The 12680-nt window shown below is 42.1% G+C and overlaps 1 protein-coding gene and 1 long non-coding RNA gene across 4 annotated transcripts in view; one reads left to right on the top strand and one right to left on the bottom strand.

Moving 5' to 3' along the window:
* LOC117825344 overlaps positions 1–12680 on the bottom strand; it is a 72364-nt gene that overhangs the window by 20412 nt on the left and 39272 nt on the right. The window lies entirely within an intron of this gene.
* zgc:165508 (uncharacterized protein LOC100101652 homolog) overlaps positions 1–12680 on the top strand; it is a 33267-nt gene that overhangs the window by 900 nt on the left and 19687 nt on the right. Inside the window, exon 1 of one of the 3 annotated variants that reach the window (XM_034701148.1) lies at positions 181–357. The exons of the other annotated variants lie outside the window; for them this stretch is intronic. Coding sequence (XP_034557039.1) covers positions 322–357 — 36 coding nt within the window. The 5' untranslated portion in view covers positions 181–321. Of the gene's footprint in view, positions 1–180; positions 358–12680 lie in introns of those variants that run through there. 3 annotated transcript variants of the gene reach the window in all.

The raw sequence follows: 12680 nt of genomic DNA, 5'->3' as shown, positions 1-12680 counted from the left end.
GCTTTAACAATCATTTAAGATGACTTGAATGTATAAGATTCCGGTCCATTTGAAGGTTAAACGGTGTGTGTGTGTGTGCAGGAGGGCATTCAGAGGGGTGGCGAAAAAAGAGCTTGAGGGGCTGGTATCCGCAGACTAAACATCGCGATGCTACGAGAGTTGCAAGAAGCTTTTTTGGTGAGCACGCCAGTCAGAGGCAGAGAAGACAGAGGTGCTCTTGACACCATTAAGGGGATGCGCTGTTAGACGGCTTTCCTGTGTGTGTGTGTGTGTGTGTGTGTGTGTGTGTGTGTTTGTGAGGAGAAGACGCAACCAGGCACGATGGTTCTGACCGCGCTGACCCAGTTTAGTTGCAAGGTAGGACACCGTTTGGCTCTTTTCCCTGACGCATGCAAACCGAACCAAGTGTGCAGGTTTATAACTCGCTGCTTGCAAGGATTAGGTTATTATCTACCCACTGTTTCAAAGCATAGACGATATAAACGGACTCCATTAGAGCTCCCAGGTGCTTACATGCAGCAGTAGGTCCTTCTTCTTGTTGCCAAGAAACAAGCTCCCTTCTGCCACCGCATCTCTGTTCTCACGGTTGTTTACACCTTCGCTGTACGTGTCTCCCTGGGCCCCGTCCTCTGCGTGTGCTACCCCGACCTCCGACTCGTGTCTCCCCCTACATATCCCCCACCTTGTTATTTATTTGACTGGGACCCCTCAGAAGCATCCACAAATCAAACCTGCCACACATTCATCCATCCATCCATCCATCTTTTCATCCATGCATCAACTCATTCGTCTCCATTCCTCACACTACTTTGATTTAATGTCACATGCAACCTTTCAAACTGTGATTTATCCCGTCAGATCCATGCTTACACCTCCCCTCTGCACCTCTTAATTGATTATGTAATGTGTCGCTTCAGTCACTTGATGATTATGGCGCCTCGTCCCTGTCTCCTTGTCGCGTAAGTGCGTAAGGACATGCCCCAGTCCCATAAAGCACGCATGAAGTAACCGTGCGTGGAGGGTTTTTGTGCATTTATCAGAGCCCTGGTATACAGTAGGTCAACAGCAGCCACCTGTTTGACTCTTAGATTCCCTGTATATGTGTGTGAGTGTGTGACATCACGCATCATAATGCTGCTGGTGTCGACCTGAATGTGTTGATTCGCTCATAAGTCACAGAGAGAGAGAGAGAGAGAGAGAGAGAGAGAGAGAGAGAGAGAGAGAGAGAGAGAAAAAAGATGCATGGCTGAGGTCTCCCATATCTGCTGTTTCCACGACAACGGGAACTACAGAGAGAAGAAGAAGAAGACAGGAGAGTGTTTGTGTAAGTGAGAGAGACCTATAAGTCAAAAAACGTAAATAAATAAATAAAATTAAGATTGCAGTTCTCCTTCACTTTGATGGGAGGAGGCCACATTTTAGGAGAGATCTCAGGCAGAGGAAGCAGATTAATTAAGATAAAACGGAGTCGAAGAAATTAACAAATTAGCCACAGACGGAGGATGACCGCAGGGCCTCACCAGAGAGCCGCCACAAGTTACAGTCTCCAGACCTCTGACAGAAGCAGTTCATGCATTTATTCCCTCACATGTGTTTGTCTGTTCCATGTCATATAAGTTGCATCCTTGGTCTTCTCAGGGTCACTGCTGCAGTCACCAAACTGGATTTGTTTGGTTGTGCGTAAAATCTGCTGGGTGTCGCAGTAAAGTTCAACAAACCATCTCAGCAAACTGAGCGAAACACGAAAAACCTGGTGGTTCATTTCCCTGCTATTATGACGCAATCCATTATTTCTGCTCATCTAAGTCAGGGGTTCCCAAACTTTTGCCCGCAACCCCCAAAATAAAGGTGCCAAAGACTCACGACCCCCACTGTCCCTCAAAGTGATTTAATGTGGCTTCATTCAGTTGGTCTGCAGAAAATGACCCTACCTATATGAGCATGTGTCTGTGTTTCCTGTGCCGTTATGAATTAACCTGCTGCTACTGATGCTTTTGATAATTAACTGTTCACTAACCCTAAACTTAGGAGTCATCTGGCAAAAAGAAAGGCAGAAAACTCATTACATTTTCTATTTTCAAGGTTTTATTTAAAGGTTAGCTACTATTTTTTAATGTTTTACTATAATGGGTAAAATGGACTATTATTAGATAACTTAAAAAAAAAACATTCTTGAAGACATCTCACGACCCCCATTTGTGTCTCGTGTCCCCCCCCCCGGGGGTCCCGACCCACACTTCTACCCCTTTTCCACTGAGGCAGTTTCAGGACTGGTTCGGAGCCGGTGTTCAATTGAGAACCACAAACCTCGAACCGCAAACCGCAAATGTCAGGGGCGGGGTCGCCGTGACCAAAAAGACAAACCAAGCCAGTTACCGCCATTTTCCTGCAGCGAAAAATTAACAAAGACAAAGCGAATGGTACGTCATGCTACAGTGTCCGCCATGGTTGTAATTGTGAGGGAAAGTTTGCGCTAGCGCTGCTGGGAAAAGCGGTCATGTAGAAGTGACGTCATAACACACGGGCTCGAGCAGATGGAAAAACAAACTGGTGCCGAGTTGGTTCACAAGTTGAACCAGCTACGAACCAGCGCGAGCACCAACCCAGAACTAGAACCAGGTTCACGTTGGTTGAAAAAGGGTATTTGGGAACCCCTGATCTAAGTTGCGCATTTATTTCTCGACTTTTTCTCCCGCATGTTCAGAAAACCTGGATAATTCGTAAATATGACACGTGGTCAGGGAGTATTTTGAAGTCTGGAACAACCTGGTTATGTATTTCTATCTATGATCATTACAGCATTCAGGTTTCTTTGCATGTGTGCAGTTAGGTCTTCATTTCTCCATCTCATCATCACTCATTTCTTCATTTAACACTCATTTACACCAACAGAAACCTGGATAAGGTGTCTACAAGCCACAAGCTACTCCATGTATCATATCCAGGTTTCTCAGTATCCAGGTGCCACATTTTCTGTACATTTGTTACTGACGTGTCACCATAAAGTCCCCTCGGGTCATAGCAGACAGGTACAGAGCTCAGATGTCTGTCACACTCTGCACATGAGTTTGTACAGAACACGTGCGCATCCTTCACTCCTCTCAACAATACATGCATTGACCGAGGTGGCCTAGATTCAATGATACAATACACCCCGGGCATCTGATCTCATCACACCCAATTAAACGGCACATATTGAATTGTGCTGGTGGGCAACCCGAGATCGGCGTGCAAAACGGCGGCTCTTTGACCCGGAGGTGAGTGATTGGTTCTGATATTGGACTCAATATTTGAGATGGGTGCTGGCGACTAATCGAGCGGCTCGTTCTTTTCACAGACAGTAACTAGACACGCCTCCCCGCAGTGGAGAGCAGGAAAGAGGAGCCAGGCACTGACATTTAGAGGCCCACCTCTTAATCTCGTTTTGCAAATCTGATTTTGAGGAGTGGCGAGCATGCGCGGGGGATTGCATGTGTGCGTGTGTGTGTCTGCAACAGCAGGTCTGAGGGGAGCTTTAGAGGAAGGGAGCTGTCCAGGTGCTGAAATGTCCACACTGGAGCTGTGGCTGTGGCTGAGTGAGGTTTATGCACACTGGTTTCTAAGCACCTCTGGTCCACGTTGAGCCTGTCAGGTCACAATGAGGGCGGCTGTTAGAAAGGTTAAACACGTGTATTCGACCATATAGTCCTGTTTCTGTAGGCGGCCAAGTCTGCAGCCGAGAGGGTTGCTTAGTGACATTTTCACTCCTTGCAGCGCTGCTCTTTGGTCCCGCAGCGTGCTCCTTGCTTGCTTGTGTTGGTGACGTGTCCTGTTAACGTCAGAGAACGTGCTTCAGACAACAGGCAGGTTAAAACTGCATAATAACATCCAAGGCACGACTTCTGTATTCTGTCTTTCATGTGTTACACTGCTTCTCTCCCTCCGACAGAGCAGAGCAGCTTTCTGGAATCAAACATGCTTGTGCTGCTGCTGGGGCCTCGGCCTCACCTGCATGACATGGCATGGCTTTAACGTGCATGGAGGTAGGACCCCTTCACCTCCCCCCCATCCACATACCCTCCGCCACTCTTCCTCAACGTTATCTCACTACAAGTAGTCTCTGCAGAGTACGCTGCAATAAAAGAGCTCCGTGAAGGATGAGCCCAACTCTGAGAATTGTCAAAAAGAGAGGGTGCTCCAAAACTACAAAGTGCATTTTTTATTGACTCCTTTCGAGTTCTGTAGCACCCTGTAAGAATACTTAACCTTCATCCTGATGGTGCTGTAAAAGGTATTTAAAATTGAATCTTCAAACAATATGCGTTTGAAGTACCGCAGAGTCCTTGATTTTCAAATCAGGCGCTCTGATTCCCTTTTTCACATTCTTCTTCACAACCCTCTTTTTGTGTGAAGTCTATGTCCCTTTTTTACAAGTTATTTAGGATTCGGCTGGCAGTTCTTTGTGTATTTTGTAGGTGTTGTAATCTGATATCATATAGCCTAGTTGTTTGAATGTGGTCTTCTTTGGCGGAAACTGCAGTGAGATATGGTACATTCCCATTCTGGTCATCACCCCTCAGTGGATGCCTTGGAGACCCCGTGGAGGCATGGGTTAGCATGGCGACTGCAACACTTAAGGATTAGCCAAATCCTTAAAACTCATTGGCAGTAAGTTGGCCATTCTTGCTCCAGTTATCAGATATTATTATGAACAATGACGTTTTAATGCTGCACTTAAGTGGAAGCGTTGTTGTCATAATATGATTCTTTCATGTTGGAGCGAGAATACGTTTGGGAGCTTTGAGTTCTTGTTCATTTGCTGTAATCTTCACGTGGCTCTCTTCCTCCTGACAGTGGGGTGTGACGGTACATTGCGCGTGGACTGGAGCCCGACAGGCTCCCTGTCTGACCTCCCGCTTTTGGGGAACACGCGGACCTGCTTGGCACGCAGACTGATTCTGACAGCACCTTTGGGCGCTCTGGACTTCAGCGAGGTGCTCCTAACTTATATACATTTTGAAATAACCATTTCAGCTTGGTTTGGTTTTTATTTTGTAGCCTTGCTCATGTAGCTGCACCGACACCTCGTGCACTACTTTTTTCACTTTTATCTTGAACACTGTGTTTGAAGCTACTTTGAAATGGACGATTGCTTTTGGAATCAGGCAAACGATTCATTCAATTTAGTATAACTAAGAGAACCAATCCTTTTCTTTTTTTTTTTTTCTTTTTATAAATGAAGAGTTAATTTTAAAAAACAGATAACTGGCTTTAAAAAATGTAAAAGATGTTTCAAAAAACATATTTTTTCTATTACTAGCTTTAGGTATTATCAATCAACTGAAGTCGGGTGGCTTTGACTAAGTCGAAATGAAAATACTAATTAGAGGTATCTTAAAAATGTAACTTTATTAAAACTCTATATTAAAAAGAAACATGTTTTTTGAAAATGTATAAAAACGGAGGTACCTGTTTTTGCAAATTAATTCATCAATATGTTTTCCCTTAGAAAAGATAATTAGATATTTAAAAACAGCTTTTACAGGCCTCATCAAGTTATATTTTATGATTTTTTTATTGCAAAGTTGCACAGTCATTTCTGATATTTAAAGCAAAGGGAGAATACGAATATATTTTGCATGATCGGAATCCGAAGAGGCCAAATAACAACATGTGTTCAATAAAGAATAACTTAATTGTTTACTCAAGAACAATGCAGTTTTGTTTTTATCATTGTACATAAGGGTTCATTAAATAACTAGATTAGCCTTCTAGACGCCAACAACCTCTGCAAATGTAATTGTAGGAGGGCATGTAGTCTGTAGTATGTTGCATGTTCACAGCGCCTCCTGTTGGTCTTTCCGGAGCAGAAACAATCAAGCGGCATGGCGATCAACTCTCTTGATTAAATGTTTTCAATCATTAAACTTTGAACACTCAACTTGTAAAGCAAGTGAGGTATAAATAAAGCACAGGCCTTATAATTATGAATAAGAGGCTAACATAATCAGTATACGTATTACTCCTTTTTCAAATAATTAGATGTCTCTTTTGTTCTTTTATCCAGTCGTTTTGACACATAAAACCAGTTTAATCACATTTATTATTGAGTAATTTGTGTATTTTGATTTATCCCTTTTTTTGACTTATGCAGCACATTGAGGAAACACCTGTGGAATGAAAGGTGCCCTATAAATGAATTTGATTTAACCTGACTTTGCCATTTATGGAACCGAAAGCAATGCACTTCTTTCTGGCTGAACTGGAGTTCAAATTAATTACTTTGCAATTTCCGCTGTAAGAGGTAGAGGCAAGTCTTATAAAAAGGCTTTTTAATGCCTGGATGTATAAATGAGGTACTGTTGAACCCATATAAACCAATTAAAAGGAATAATTAGGATGTGAAAGGTACTTCATAGGTGTCTGTATTTACTGCGTTCATAACACAAGTCATGAGTTTCTCCTTGAGCATCAACTCAAATGATTTTCTAGACATTTTTGTGCCTTTAATGCCGTCATAAGAAGACAGGACAAAGAGGGGAGCTGGAGAGAGAATGAGGGGCAAACATGTCCTGAACCCAAGCCGCCTGCCTCTGAGGTGTTGCCCCTACATATGGGGTGTGTGATCTACCAGCGTCCCCAATTCAGATGATTTGATCTGAAAGTGACAGGTGCAATAGTCTATTATAAACTAGTGAGGCATGTACCAGACCTGCCTAATCAAAGATGACAGTCTTTCAGTAATTCGCCACATGAAGCAGAAAATTATTTCACAACCTTCTAGGTTTAGTAATTACCTTTTTAATCAAGCCATCCAAATCTTTAACGTGTTTCAACCCGCTGTTCTTTCTCCTGGTCCTCATTCATTTCAACCAGTTGAGTTTCTAATGATTTAAAAGTCATTCGGTGTAATTAAGCAGTTAATTTTTAATTTGGGATTTTAAATAGAATGTCAGTGAGATGGAGAGTAACGCCTAATGACTGTGGAGAAAATATAACACAAAATCAATACTTATACAAACTGTTGGTTGAACTGTTTGACCTGAAGGCACCTCAGCTGTGGAACATTCTTCAATATTTACTTGTCTGAAAACTCAGAGAACACACATTCGCCCAACTGGTCACGTCGAGTTCATCATATTTGACTTTATAGAAGAGATTAATAAAGCACCTTGCAGGTTCAGAACCAGACTTTCCTCACTGGAGTGGCCCAAATGAAGGCACATGACATATTAGTGCTCAAACACACACTTACTCATTCTGATGCTACTTATCACGTCCTAAACTACCTAAAAGATGTTATAGTGTACATTTTTACCTTTAAATATTTAACAGAGTGGAGCATAAAATTCTTCAAAGCTTAGTTCTTTTAAGACTTGACAAGAAGATGTCAATCTGAAGTCATGGTTCATATTAGGAAAATGTGCCACATTGGAAAAGTTAATTTTTACACAAGCCACACAGGCAGTCAAAGTTAAGGATTTTTGATTGGCACTTAATCTGGAGGAGGAACCAGGCAACCCTTGGCCACCTCTCTGGGCCAGCCCCTATCTTCATTTAAAAAAAAAAGGCTGATGCTTTTTAACCCTAAATTTGCATTCTCTGTACCGCCCTGCAGGGGGAGACTCTACAGGCATTGGAATAATACCTTGGTTCGCATTTTCCAGATTGGATTAAAGTTTCAGTTGCTAGTTTCAAGTTCTTTAATACAGCATGATGTTACGTTTGTAAAATATGCTTCCAGTGAAGGCTCATTTATGCTTCCTTTGAGTATCAATCTAGTTATATCAAAAAATATTCGGCCTTTTTCCAAAGCATCCTTCTTTGTTGTGTTTTGCTGGTCTGGCTTTAGCATTGGACCCTGCTCCAATGAGTTGTAAGGGCACTGCAAAATTTGGTCAGTATTCGCGAGCTTCCAGAAAACGTGCAGGGGTACAAATGGAATGAACGCAGAGTACGGCAGGAGAATCTGTCCATGCCAGTGAGCATAAATGAGCCTTTACAGTCAAATAGATCGTATCCATCCTCAATACAGTCACATGTGGCTCCAAAAAAAGATGGTAATGGCCAAAACATGGTGCACAAATCCAAGGGTAACTTTGGAGGCCGGGTCTTCTCCAACATCCTCTCTGGATACAGTATTTGTTAAGAAAACAATGTGGTTTGGTTGCACTTCCATGAGGATGGTGGCTCTAGAAAACCACTGTGTGTTTAAGAGGTAACTAAGTGGGTCCTCTGTGGTGTGAGCTCTTTGTTGCTACAGTTTAATACTCTAATGTATTCGCCCTGCTCGAGCCTTTGAACCCAAAGCTGTGGACCTGGAGTTACTGGGATTCCTATAATTGGCTCTGAGATGATGATGAGGATGTTTAATGAGGATGATGAATCCACCTTGCCTCTTTTATCCATCAGTGTGCACCATCTGGGTGTGAATGTGATGTGTCACAGTGAGCCAGCCAGGCGACGATTAGCAGCGCCTAAGTGATCCATTATGAAATGCAGCCTCTCACTCTGTTATTGAATGCTGGGCACTGTGAGAGAGAGCGGTTGGCAGGATTTGCTGATCTTATCACATCACTTCTACAGAGGAAGGACTCTTAAACGCGTTACACTTCAGGGACCCAACAAAAGTCAGACTTCTCTCCCTCTTCAATCAGATTTTGTGACAAAAAATGATTCACATTTTTGTATTTTTTCAATTCACGGAGGTTCAATTGTGAGCAGGAAATAAATATTGGATATTCTTTTGCTTCAGACTCAAAGCGAACAAAGAGATTTAATTTGGTTTTGATGATGCAAATGGCTCCTCTGTGACGCCCGTGTGATCCAAAGCTTCGCTAAGCAGCAGCGTCGACAGTAAATGAAAGCAGGAAGGCACGTGCAGGAGTCATTAATTTGGCTATTGTGGCATTGGTTGGTGATCTGAGTGCGTGACATCATCGGTGATTCAGGCGCGCAGGCATACCTGGAGGGATCGTTCCATGGCGACCAGTTGCCATAGAAATGTTCCCATCGTGGAAAAGTTGAGGAGAGAGAGAGAGAGAGAGAGAGAGAGAGAGAGAGAGAGAGAGAGAGAGAGAGAGGTATGATCATTCAGCCAAGCATGTTAATGGAGGAGAAGGATGTTCAGGTTATTTTTGAGCCAGATATCATGCCAGTCTGTTCCAAACCAGCGTGATCTTTCATATGAAACTGTATAATGACTTCCTGTGTGTGTATGTGTGTGTGTTAGAAGAATGTGCTACCAGAGAGTGAGCCACAAAATCGACAGGAAAAATCTGCTTCCACCAAAATGTTCAACCATGATGTTATTTGATCATCCAGAACGATGGAATGGAAGACAGAAGGCATTTTTTAAGGCGCATTTCTGGTTACGGAGTGAATTTTCTTGATATTCCAACAGAAAACAATGCATGTAAATCTTTAGTAGACAAGCAGCAGGTCTATTTTAATTTACCTAAATATTAGAAGTGATGTTAGCAGAGATTATGACCCATTCCTCCAGCCAATCGTCAGCAAAGTAAATACTAGACACATTTATTGCATGACGCAAATCTTCTTGGCCTTACTTTAAAAAATGGTGTAGAAGACGCACTTCTTATACAGTATATTACTTTGATTGGAAGATCAAGATTGGACCTTAACTCCCAAAACCTCTTCAAATACACTCACTGTGATGGAATTCTGCAACAAACTGGACACTGGACACAGTAGACTCAGGAGACTTGGACGGCTTACGTTGAAATAGTTTATGTAAAACTCGATCGAGGAGAAATAACATAACAGTACACAGGCAGGAGAGTGCAGTGCAATGCCAAGTCAGTTCTGCCAGACAAAACCCTTGGCATGGTATTTATTCCCTCCGAAGACGACAGTAAGTCGGCCATAACACATAGATAAAGACGGGAGCAGGGGGAGAGACCTTGACTACTACCCTGACACTATCTCGCCCGTCACAGACGACATAGGAAACAAGTTACTCTAAACATGACATTTAGACTGAAAGAATATAATAGTCAAACATCCTTACATACACATATATAAGACTATGAAAATTCCACGACACTCACCATTAGGGATGTAGGGATAGACTCAACCCACGATCCGCTTTGAATCCTGATTTTTGGTTCACGATACGATTCACTCACGATTCTCTAACGTTTTTCAAGAAAACTGGATTGAACTCAAAATTTAAATAACTATTATTTTATTTCAATTCTCAGAAAAGGACAGTTGCAATATATTTTTTCTCTATACTTTTTTTCAGCAGCTTGCAAAAAAACAAAAAATGACCGCACAGAAATACCTTGTTGGAAAATTTCAGAACAATTATAAAGAAATGGAAAGTGAATGATTCCCAAATGAAAGTATTAAATATTAAAACAAATAAGGTAAATCTCTTTAAATAAACTAAAGTGCAACTTATGCTCCTGGCTGTGAATTGACATGTTTTTCTTCAGGAATATCAGGGAAAGCCAAAATGCTGTCGTACCTCAGACTGTAAACACAAAGCTGCATCCTGACCTGCTCGGTCTTCACCTGCTGCCGTTATGTCTGTTACGCTCAACTCAGCGAGTGACGAGAGAGCAGCGCAAGAGACTTCATGATGTTGAACAAGCGGAGTGAAATGCAGATAGCGCCATCTACTGTTCAAAAATAATATCACAATACAAATTTTGTTGAATCGATTTTAATCCACCCTTATTTGTATCGATTTTTTTACTGTCTTGTGATATATCCTTACATCCCTACACAAGACACACATCTTTTTGGTCCTTACTGTACAATATGGTGTAGAAGATGCACTTCTAATATATTACTTTGATTGGAAGTTCAAGATTGGACCTAAACTACCAAAACCCCATCAAACACATGCACCACCATGACCGCCAACGTCACCCACTGCACACGACCTGACTCAATTCAAAATTTGCCCCATTCAATTGTGTTGCAAGTGGCCACTTTGCTCTGCAAAGCATGCTGGGATACAATGCTGGACACTGCAGGTTTTCTCCCTCATTAGGTCATAATCATGCTTTTAAAGGAAACAGTGGTGCACTATTTAATCAGTAAACCATGTGGAGCGCGTTTGCTTGATTTAAAACAAGTGTCCAGTGGAGGTGGATGGCGTGACTTGTTGTCAGCGAGTCTGTTCCTCACAGCTCTTAATGTTATAGTGGGTAAGGCTTAACTAGGATCACAAACTCCACATGGGGAAAACAGATGGTGATAAAAAGTACTACACAGCTGCACGGAAACGGAAACAGTTTCACCTTATTTCCCCTGAGTTTTATATTTCGATGCAACTTATATTCCAGATTTTACGGTAACAGGGTGATCTGTTCCGTTCAAGACCTGTCTATTATCTCACAAGACATTACAACATTGATACATCTCCTTTTACAAGATCTGGCCATGTATAAGTCGTCTCTTGATGCCACTTTTAGTGTTAATTGCCATATATTTTCCCCAACTCGATAAACAGAAATGTAACACGTAAAACATGTTGATTCATGAATTACAAGAAAATATATTTGACGAAGATTTCCACGAGTGTTTTGACTTGTTCTATTTCGATGGATGGTTAGGATCAGGGTAAGGATTAAACTAAGACTGTATTCTTTGGTCCTTTCTGTCTTAATAACATGCATCTGTACCCCAAATCTTACTTTGCAAACATCAGAGCTGAGCAACAGAGATGCTTTCGTTCAGTAACCCCTGACCTGTCGATGAAGTAAATAAATCAAGCAATCTTTATTTGTATAGCACCACATCACAACAAACGTTTTCTCAAGATGCTTTTACAAACAGAGCAGCTCTAGACCACTCTATGTCAAATTATGAACAGAGACCCAACACCAAGACAAGATAAGACTCAGTCTTGTCCCACCTTAATCCACCATGAGCATTGCACCTTGCAGTATTTAGCTAGTTACAGCGGAGAGGAAAAACTTCCTTTAACAGGCAGAAACCTCGAGCAGAACCAGACTCATGTTAGACACACATCTGCCTTGACTGAGTTGGGTCTTAAAAGAGGGATAGATGATAATAAGAGAGAGAGGGAGCGGTGATAGTGATGAGACGAGTATTAGTAGCTGTTGCCGCTGTAGTCCAGCACGTCCGTACCAGCTGGAGTAAAGCATCAACCAGCATCATCTGTGCCCCCTGTGGACGAAGTCATACATCGTGTCTCTATGCTAAACTTATCCTGTACATGTGCAGGTTGAGTTTTGGTTTTACTTCTTTTCAACAATAAAACAAATCCTGTGAATCTTTTCTCTCTGAAATTGTAAAGGGCTTCAAATATTTAAACACATTCCTGATAGTCTGGTTTGGGAGGTCTTAAAAGGGATCCATGTTAATTTCAGTCTGTTTCATGGCCAGGTAAAAACTCCTCATAGCAGCTTTAGTGCAATTTTCCCATTTTTTCTAAATATCTGAATCACAATTTTGAATAAAGTAACAAACCTCGAGCACACAGAGAATAAATAAACACATTCTAATTTGATTTAGTCTGCAGACTCCTCGATGACGCAGTTAGGGAGACACGAGTGAGGTCAGATTCATGTCACAGACACAGTTAGCCTGCTCTCGGCTCCAAACATGCGCGCTGCGTTGAAAAACACGTTGTGTTTTTTTGCCTTGCTGTCTCAAGGCTGCATTAGTCCGCCCACACTGACTGAGCAGACAGTTTACCAGTG

Source organism: Notolabrus celidotus, chromosome 14, assembly GCF_009762535.1.
Source record: "Notolabrus celidotus isolate fNotCel1 chromosome 14, fNotCel1.pri, whole genome shotgun sequence".
NCBI lineage: Eukaryota > Metazoa > Chordata > Actinopteri > Labriformes > Labridae > Notolabrus > Notolabrus celidotus.
The sequence above is the reverse complement of the archived record's forward strand: the minus strand, read 5'-3'. Positions and strand labels throughout refer to the sequence as shown.